Raw genomic sequence first — 10290 nt, 5'->3', positions numbered from 1 at the left:
AGTTCCTAACGGCCACCACCACCTTCCTCTAGGCACAGGTTCTCTCCTTTCTCCCGCACGCCCTTAAAAAAGCCACTGTAGGTGATGAGTATAAGAAATAGAACTACTAAACACGTGTGGGACAAACATATCTAGCTCTGTTTGTCACTAATGAGCTATCTGGAGAACATGCTATATATCTTGGCTTGCGAGAAGGGGAAAAAGAAAGTCCATGGAATAATCCATAGACAAAACATGTCCTTTTCTCCTTCTTTTATCATCACTTGAACAATCTTCATTTACACTGAGCGTTTCCTCTACCGATGTACACTGGTGAGTTTACTTGGCCAGCGTTCTGGCTAACCAGATAAATTTGTCCAGCTCTGAGTGTCTCCATCTTCAGTGTCAGGTGAGAAGCCCATTGTCTTTGTGTGGCTGATTGGTTTACCGTTATATCTATTCTATTAGCAAAGGAATGTGGGTTGTTTTGCATCAGGCTCCAGCACGCATTTTCCATACGCGTCTCACTTCAAAACAATGTATCAAATGCACCATTTCCCCATTTGCTGATCTTCAATTTACAAAACATGGCAGCTCAAAAAGCTAGGGTAAATCATGAATTGTTAATAAAAGCATGTTCGTTATTATATTGTTCCTCTTAAACAATGTTTTCGATACAAGTTTCCCCCCTTAAAACCAGAATGTGCCAGTTTCTAGTTCATCCCCCTCCTAGATAAAGTTGCATTCAGCAATCCCTGGGGACACAATAATGGATGGAGACCGGCTCTCTCTCGCACAAGTAATTGAACATCTTTCTTTCTTTCTTTCTTTCTTTCTTTCTTTCTTTCTTTCTTTCTTCTGGGGCTGGATGAGAAACTGGAGAAAGCCATATGATGACAAATATGGACTTTACTTGGGATTTTAATATGTACTCTGTGTGTATGTTTGACGGGGGTATATGTATATGCATAGTATACGAATATGTATATATGTACATAGACGAATCTCAGTGCATGAGAGATACAGCTATTCCGGCACTCTTTAAGGGTGACACATGGCAGATCGGTTATCAGATCACTGCATCAAACAAACACCCGCCTGCTTTTTCCTGGTGCCTGTCTTAGCACTCCTGGAGCAGACGTGATAACATCTGGGCTATCACCCAGGGTTATCATTAGAGTGCCCCAATGGACTAGCTTCACCTGTGTTGTTCCCTTCGGATTCAAATTAATCCCAGTTGTTGATCATAAAAGTGAGAGACAAATTTACAGGTTGGTTAATTAAAGGGTTTGGCTGCCACCCGTTTTAACTACGTATAGTTAACTTAAGAATTCCACTCTAAAAAAGATCGGTCCATAACCCAAAATATTAGTCATCAATATATTTGCGAATCATTATTCTATTCTTTTTTCCTAACCGTTTCATTTAAATGCAACAATAAAACTGGGGAGAAACACGGACAAAAAAGCATTTCAACAATGTTATTTTCCAGCCTCTTCCTCCTTTTCCTTTCTGCAGTAATGTCTATGAAGGCGATTCAGACTAGTTTCCCTGTGTTCTCTCTTCATAAAAAGAACCAAACTACCCGTAGTTTTAAAAATAAAAAGGCTTTGTGATTATTTTATGCTTCAAGTCATGCCGGAGTGAGAGGTGGGTTTTCACACGATTAAAGAAGAGAGATTTTACAGGCTGCAAAAAAGGAAATGCACAATTTCATTTCAACAGTGTTCCCCATGTAGAAAGCACATGCTTCTTGTGGGCTAAGTGGCTGTCACTAGCGGTGCCTGACACAATAATATTTGCAACAAAACTAGATGGGGAGAAATGAAATTATATGGAAATCAATAGACTCTGACTGCTTCAAACCAATGTCTGTCACAATGATTATTCTCAAGGAGCTTATTTAGAATTCTTAAAAGTAACAGGCTTACGCTGGAAAACTGTCACTTTCTGTGTTGAGAGTCCTCAACACAGAGACACACACGTCTCTCTGAAGGACTACACAGGAGCACAGGAAATGAACATCTCTTTCGCTAGAATCCAGTTATTATTTTAAATAATGATAACTATATGTAATTAGACACCATGTACAAGCCAAGTACAAAATCAGATCTGTACATTAAAGGTACCAGCACCTAAGCATGCACAAACTCAGAGACAGCCATAGAGACATGCACACTGCATTGTATTACATGTAAGATCTGGTCATGTATACATGTACGTATATTATACGCGGATGGACATGCAGGCACATAATACATAGATGCGCACGTTGTTGTCTCTGTGTCCGATTAGAAAGGCGAGCAATGCGCATGTGTTGCAGCTACAGGTGTAGCACCTGCACTGTCCTTTCTGGTGGTCATTATAAGAGCAGCTCTCAAACTCCGGCACCGGCTAGACGTGCAAACGCGCAAGGAGATGCAACAAGGCGCAGGGAGGGAGAGAGCGGGAGGGGGGGAGGAGGAGGCAGGGGGAGACAGCTGATGTCTATCAAAGCCGTAGCTCCAAGCTCTCGCGAGAGTCTGCGGGGCCGTAGCCACGAGATGTGGGGCTCAGGTGTAAGCAGAGCGCATCTCAGCCCAGCGCTAGGATAGAGCAGACAGATAAGTGAGACCGAGAGGGCTGGAGGGAGTCTCACTGTGCGGTCAAAGGGAGCTCCAAGAAACAGCGGCACTAGCAGTGGGATCTGCCGCTGCACCCTCATCCCGGAGAGCGCCCGGAGAGCACTTTTCCCCTTACTTCAGGAGTGTTTGTGGATTTACATGCCAAGCCTTCAAGATGATGTCCATGAACAGCAAACAGCCGCATTTTGCCATGCATCCCACCCTACCTGAACACAAGTACCCCTCGCTGCACTCCAGCTCGGAAGCAATAAGAAGAGCCTGTCTACCAACTCCACCGGTAAGGGGCAAGCCGCTGCATCTCTCTCTCTCTCTCTCTCTCTCTCTCTCTCTCTCTCTCTCTCTCTCTCTCCCCTGTATACTGCATGTATGTGCATTAATAAAAAAACCGCTGCGAGGCACATTTTGACAAGCGGCGCTTAATGTTTTTTTCATGTCCTCCTCTGCAATCATCTGAGCGCCTGTGATCTTTTTTGAAAGCGGTGTTCACACGAGTCTCCGACTTCCTCCACTTTCGGTATTAATTTTTATGACTCGGCCTCTGAAAGGAATGTTCTTTATGCGCGCTGGTGTTTGACACAATTCCCCAGCTGAGAGTTACATATCCATTTCTTCTTCTCCTTTCTTTTCTTTTTCTTTGCCCCCCGCTCCTCTCTTTCACTTTCCCCCGCTTTCTGGTTCCCTCCTCTCCCTGCTCCCTCCTTTGCTGCTCTCCTCCACTCCTTGCCCTGCTTCCTGCTCTCTTTCTTCCCACCTTCCTCCTCTCTTTATTTTCTCTTCCACTCCTTGCTCTCTCCCTGGTATTCGCCCCTCTCTCGGCTCCCCCATTCCCTCGCTCCCCCTCTCCTTTGGCTCCCCTGTGATTCTCTCTTCTCCCTCCCTCCCTGGCTTGCTCCCCCCTTTCCGTTCCCTCCTGCCCTGTCTCCCCCACTATATCCCCCCATCTGCCCCTGCTTTCCCCATCTCCACTTTACTCTCTTCTCTCTGCCCCAATTCTCCTCGCCTCTCTCCCCGGCGTTTGCCCTTTTATTACCCCCCTCCCGCGTCTCTCTCCCACCCCACTCTCCTTTCTGCCCCCCTATGCTCCCCCCCCTTTGTGTCGATTGCAGTTGCAGAGCAATATCTTCGCCAGCCTGGATGAGACCCTGCTGGCCCGGGCCGAGGCTCTGGCGGCCGTCGACATCGCCGTGTCCCAGGGCAAGAGCCACCCGTTCAAGCCGGACGCCACCTACCACACCATGAACAGCGTGCCGTGCACCTCCACCTCCACCGTGCCGCTGGCGCACCACCACCACCACCACCACCATCACCACCAGGCGCTGGAGCCCGGGGACCTGCTGGACCACATCACCTCCCCGTCGCTGGCGCTCATGGCCGGCGGCGGGGGGCACGAAGGGGCCGGCGGGGGCGGAGGCGGCGGCGGAGGAGGAGGAGGGGGAGGCGGCGGAGGCGGCGGCGGGGGGGGCTTGATCTCCACCTCGGCCCATCCCCACTCGCACATGCACGGCCTGGGCCACCTGTCGCACCCGGCCGCCATGAACATGCCCTCGGGCCTGCCCCACCCGGGGCTGGTGGCCGCTCACCACGGCGCGGCGGGGCAGGTGGCCTCGGCGGTGGTGGGGGCTGCCGGCCTGGCCTCCATCTGCGACTCGGACACGGACCCCCGCGAGCTGGAGGCCTTCGCCGAGCGCTTCAAGCAGCGGCGGATCAAGCTGGGCGTGACCCAGGCCGACGTGGGCTCGGCCCTGGCCAACCTGAAGATCCCCGGCGTGGGCTCGCTGAGCCAGAGCACCATCTGCCGCTTCGAGTCGCTCACCCTGTCCCACAACAACATGATCGCGCTCAAGCCCATCCTGCAGGCCTGGCTGGAGGAGGCCGAGGGCGCCCAGCGCGAGAAAATGAACAAGCCCGAGCTCTTCAACGGGGGCGAGAAGAAGCGCAAGCGGACTTCCATCGCCGCCCCGGAGAAGCGCTCCCTGGAGGCGTACTTCGCCGTGCAGCCCCGGCCCTCCTCCGAGAAGATCGCCGCCATCGCCGAGAAATTGGACCTGAAAAAGAACGTAGTGCGGGTTTGGTTTTGCAACCAGAGACAGAAGCAAAAAAGGATGAAATTTTCCGCCACCTACTAAACAAGCCAACAAAACCAACGCGCCAAGTTTCCATCCCCTGGAGTGTGGAAGAAGGGAGGGGACCGAGGGGGGAGCTGTTGGGGGGCTGGGAGTGAAGGGAGGGAGATTGGGGGGGGGTGCGAGTGGGAGGGGAGATTGTGGAAGGGGCGAGGGGGCTAGAGGAGCCAGTGGACTTCTTGTTTGACCAGAGACACTCTCAAAATCTCCTGGGGACCAAGGAACAATGTAGGGGGGAGAAAAAAACAACAACAAACTTCTAAAGGGAAAGAAACGAGAACAACAACAAGAGCAAAAGTAAATGCTCTAGAAATCCATGGGGGGCACTTCTGCAGGCTGATCGCCCCCTTTACAGGAAGAGAGAGCGAGAACAACTCAAGCGTAAACACACAGAGACACACACAAAACTTACAAATAAATACATTTAAAAAAACCCTGAGTCACCAATTTTAAAAGGAAAAAAAACACAACCCCAGAAGGTGAAACTATTGGTGATGATGCTCATTGTTTTTGTTTGGGTCTCTTTTTGATCTTTTGTTTTTAACTATGTTTTAATGAGGCTTCGTGATGGTTCTTTTCTGTGTTACTGGGGGTTTGGAGAGGGATGTTTTTGCAGTTCCCAGTTCGGTTCGGATGCCTTGGGGGGTGAGCGGGGAGGGGGAGAGATTCTGACCCTTGTTTCATTAACACTAGCTAGCTAAGAGCAGAGAGTGAATGCTCAGTCACAGGCTTTATACTCCGGGAAATTTTCCCTTTATTCTGCCCTCCCTCTGCTAGGGAAGCCAACCATTTTTATAACTAGCTATATAAAAAGTTACTTGCCCCTTTGTTCCTTTTCCTCCCTGTGTGTGCTTTGTGTTTATATCTAGAGAGAGATCCATATCTCTATAGAGATACATCTAGCTAGAGATACAATGCATACGTTAGCTGTTATACTGCCCTGGCTGCCCTGTTAACGTTAGAAGAAAACATGCTCTGAGTCATTAAGTCTCGGGGTTAAATGTGTCCTTCCCCTCTGGCATCTCTTCCAAATCTGTTGGAGAGGTTTAGAGGATTGCGGTGGTAGAAGGTTTCCTGTTAGTAACAGGGTTTATTTTACATAAGTAGGTAAGCGAAATCACCAATGTAAAGAGGCAGGATTTGAAACGACATTTATTTCTGCGGGGTCTGCATGTTGAGGGGGAAAACATTTGGGTTTAAAAATCGTTTATTGTAAATAATAAACGTTAGGTAGAGGAATTGTTTTGTATGGTTACATTTGCACTATCACAGTCTCCCAAATTGGAAAGCAAAGCAATTATTCCGTATTATTAAAGATAAAGGTGCATTATATCTCGGGGATGGGGGGAGGGGGGGAAGAGACGGGAGGGGGAATGGCCAGAGCTCGTTGGATAAAATACCAGCTGTGTGCAAAAGACATTCACTGGGTCTGGTGTTATTGGAAAGGCTTTAAAAACAAGGCATTTCTGAAAAGAAAACGCCCTGCTGTTTAAAACAAACAAACAAAGACTGAAATCATGCATGACCTAAAAAAGGCACAGAAAGATCCGTGATAAGGTCTCGCTATTATTTATTTATTTATTTATTTATTTGATTATTTATTTAATTATTTTGTGTATCATTGTTTGCAGCGCAAACATTCTATGCATTTTGAAACTGAGCACTAAAAATAGAGTAGCTTCTGGTAGAACCTTTTGTGGATGGTGTAATTTCACAGTTTACTGCCTGTTTTCACCGAAAACACAAACATTCTTGTCACGTTCTTGTATTTAGATTTTTTTAAAAAGGAAGATGATTGTAAATATTTTCGTTAATGCAACACACACATACACAAAAAATGGATACAAACTGCAACCACGTGTGGATCCTGAAATGTCTCACTGAATTATCTGCCTGTCCATGTATGTTTGCTGAGCTTTCTCCTTGGTTGTGTCTTTACTATATTACTTTTATTTCTTTCAGAAATATTTCTGTAACACAAAATACAACAGGGAGATAAGTCCCAGCACACTTACAAATAAAACAAACATGAAAACAGAATAATTTATATTTGGTGCATCTTTTTGTTTGTTTGTTTGTTTATTTCTGAGGCACGGCTGATAAATTCAAGGTATAGCCGTTAGACAAATACTAATTCTACCAAAAAATAAAAATAGTGAGAGATGTATTTTTCTGCTAAATTCAGAAATCATTACTTTGAGATAGCTCTTATGTGAAAATCGGTGCTCTGAATAAAATTAACTATATATTAGCTGCGTGTGTTTCTTGAAGTTTATTCTATAACTGCAGAAAATATAAATCAAAGTAAAATTAAAAAGGACTTCTGAAGTATTTCTTTTCAGTTTGCTGGAAAGGATTATGCACCGACAAAATATGTGTAAAGAAAAAAAAAAGCTTGGTGCTTTCAGGTTTATATGTTGTTCTGACTGGCCTAATTGCACTTAATTATGTAACAAAATATTTTATTTTTATTTTGTGTTAATAAATATGAAAATCATAAACTGATCTCTCCTGACGTTGTAAATGCAATTGTTCATTAGGAACGTATAGGATGCCACCTACTGCTTCAAGTGATCAAAGAACCTCTTTCTTTTCTGATGACCTGTGACTAGATCAGATGCCAAATGTAAAAAGTTACTTAATAGCTGGGATTATTTCTTCTGTAGACATATTTTAGCCAAATCTTTTTAATTTTGCCGGTAAATCTGTGAATCAAGACACTTAACGTGATGTTCAGTAAAGAATAAAACGTTCAAAAAGCTGTGATTTTAAGCAACTGTTGATGTTAAAAACAAAAGCACTAAAGGTATTTTTTAAAAAAATAGATCTCCTCCACCGGAAATTGACTTGTTTCTGTGTTATTAACTTGAAATGTCATCAGAATTTTTAATAAATGCATTTGTAAAAAAATATTATTTTATAGAAAAGTATTACCGGATCATTTTTGGAGAGTCAGGAATGAACAAATAAAATAAATTACAAACTTTTTTTTAATCTTCCCCAAAACTGAAATGTTAGAGGACAACACGTTTGTATTATACAACAATGACCAATGTATGTATTGAAAAGTAAAGAAGTTTGTTTTGTATTAAGTACAATCCTTATCGAGTACAAAGAAAATACTATGTTAATAAAACAGATAATGAAAAATAAAAAAAAGAACAGCTTTGCAGAGTTTCCTATTTTTTATGATAGGAAACTGTGCAAAACCAGAATGCTCTGCTTTCTGTTGAATGGATCTGAACATTTCACGACAGAATCCCAAGTACCAATGAGGCCTTTTTAACCAACTCACTGAAAATAGCTCCGGGGGTGGAGGGAAACAGGTCACAAGGATCGTTTAAACTTTTGCTTCTTAAAAAGGCTGAAGAGGGCGAAAATTCATTCCAATATATTGTCAATAAATATGTAATCGCCTGAGCGGGGAATTCAACTTTGTTCCTAAAAAGTTAGAATTACTCTCCATGCTGGAAAATGTTGCGGATCTATTCTAGAATATACAACCTAATATCTTCAGAACTTCTATCCAGTTCAGAACCTGTGGCCCCTGCCGTGGAAGGGTGAGGAAACTTTGGTACCGTAGTCTCTTTAGTTTCATATTTTCCACATTTGCTATATCTTGTCGATTTCCTGGTCTGATTTCCCAGCCACCTCCTTAAAACCTAGACTGACTTCTGGAATTTCTGTTTAACACTTGTTCTCCAATTGCTTTCAACTTAGATTAGACCATCATAAATGAATAATAGACATCCGCTGCCATGATAGTATTGATTTTTACTCTCCTGTGATATTAAGACTAATTCGGTCCTGGTTCAACAAGTAAAAGGCTCCCCAGAAGGAGAATGAAGTGTCCTACAGCACCGTTTTTATGGTCTATACCCCCCCTTCGCCCCCACGCATTCCCTCTTCCCTCCAAACAGAGACAGATTTGTCGAAAGATAATTATTTTAACTCTGACGGACTTGATCGCATAAAGCTGATACTACTGCTGCTGCCCTCTGTTATTCCGACTTTTCCCAAACGATTTTAAATCCCTCCAGTTATTTAGGTCTTGCTTTGCAGCCGATGTCTTTTTTAAGCTTTTATTATATTTACCTGCTGATTCAAAAAGAGGAGAAAAGCTTAATTGACTTTAAAATAGCAGCAGCAGAATTCCAATTCGCATGGGAACCTATTTCCACCTGCGAGACAAGCATATTATTATCAGTAATTATGTTATTTAATAGTTGATAAAATATTAGAGCTCACTGCTGCCTAGGCCCCTTCTCCATCCTCAGTATAAATGGGCCCTATGCCAGAAGAGCGATGGGTCTGCAGAGCAGTTTTCGATCACGTGCACTACAAAAGGATGGCTGCAAATACAATTACAGAGCCGCCTTTAATAATTCATGGGCTGAGATTTAGAAAATTAATAAAATGAATTATAACAAGAGGCTAATTAAAAACTTTAGTAATTGTTGTCAAGACAGCTTGATGGGAGGCGTGCTGCACAAAACCCCCCTGCTTTTGGAAAACATTGTTCTTTGAAAACCTAGAATGTGAAACAGACTTGGTTTGCAGGGAGAGTCGTTTTGATTTTTTATATGGTTGTAGATCATTTCTACTGGAATCTGATTCGAGTGTGAAAAAAGGCAATCAGGTATCTATAACACGGCAAATCAAAAAGTTCCACAGTGTAAAGTTAACCTAAAAGAGGAGCTCACAAATTAATATTTGATTGAGCAAACAGACAACAACAACAACATAACGCAAGTGTTTCTACACGGGCAGAGAGTGTTTCTACACGCCTGCAGCTAGTCACCTAGAGATCTGTTGGCTTTGCACCATTCGGATAAAGAAAGGATTTTGACACAAAGGGCTGGTCCCTAACCAGGCAACCCCCTATCAGTTACGGTCTGTAATATGCCTGGTCTGAGCGTTTTAAGTGTGTATCTTGTACACAACCATTCCATCCCGCCAGACTTTGGTCTGAGTAAGGGCTGCAGGATAAGCCGGACGTAGTATGAAGCATTTGATTTATACACCTCCAAAGTCAGTGAAAGTCAGTGTTAAGATTCCACCTCAACCTTAACTTGCCCTTTGTGATTAGGCACTGCAGGGGATCTAATGTTGCTTCACTGATAACAATACCGAGGCAAACGGGGCCAGCTTTGATCTTGGTGTAACTCAGGCGAAAGCGATGGAACTACACCAGGAATTCATTTGGCCCAAGCAGGCCACTAATGGCTATATACCTGTCTTTAACTGACATCAATTTGCTTTTGCTAGTTTAAACAGGACTTTAACCTTGGTTTAACACGGACCTGAGTTTTAATTTCCTTTGTTTTTGTTTACGGGTGGGAAGAAACTATAGAAGCAGCAGCTCACTTGAAGCGTACAAGAGGCACTCTTAAAGCTCTCAGATCATTGACACCGGGGTAACGGATCTGAAGGAGCCCTTTCCAGTCTATTGAGGCAACGCAGACTTTTGGAGAATCTTAATCCAGGGATTACTGGCATGATGGACCTTAATAGTTCCTTGCAGTCTATTGTGTCAATGCGAATTTATTGACATTTAAACTGCA

The 10290-nt window shown here is 44.1% G+C and overlaps 1 protein-coding gene across 2 annotated transcripts; it reads left to right on the top strand.

Annotated features, from left to right (window-relative positions):
- Positions 1–2672: 2672 nt before the first annotated feature.
- On the top strand, positions 2673–4729 carry POU4F1 (POU class 4 homeobox 1). Of its 2 annotated transcripts, XM_026657813.1 has the most exons (3): positions 2758–2880; positions 3710–3980; positions 4050–4729. In XM_026657813.1, exons 1-3 carry the CDS (start codon positions 2758–2760, stop codon positions 4727–4729), a joined length of 1074 nt encoding a protein of 357 aa, XP_026513598.1. The 2 variants fall into 2 exon arrangements, with proteins under 2 accessions (XP_024074024.2, XP_026513598.1); XM_024218256.2 differs by having other exon boundaries at positions 2673–2880; positions 3710–4729.
- The last annotated feature ends 5561 nt before the right edge of the window (positions 4730–10290 follow it).

The sequence above is a fragment of the Terrapene carolina genome, unplaced genomic scaffold (assembly GCF_002925995.2).
Source record: "Terrapene carolina triunguis isolate 2854851 unplaced genomic scaffold, T_m_triunguis-2.0 Scaffold21, whole genome shotgun sequence".
In the NCBI taxonomy this organism is placed as follows: domain Eukaryota; kingdom Metazoa; phylum Chordata; order Testudines; family Emydidae; genus Terrapene; species Terrapene triunguis.
This window is presented reverse-complemented; position numbering and strand designations above follow the sequence as displayed.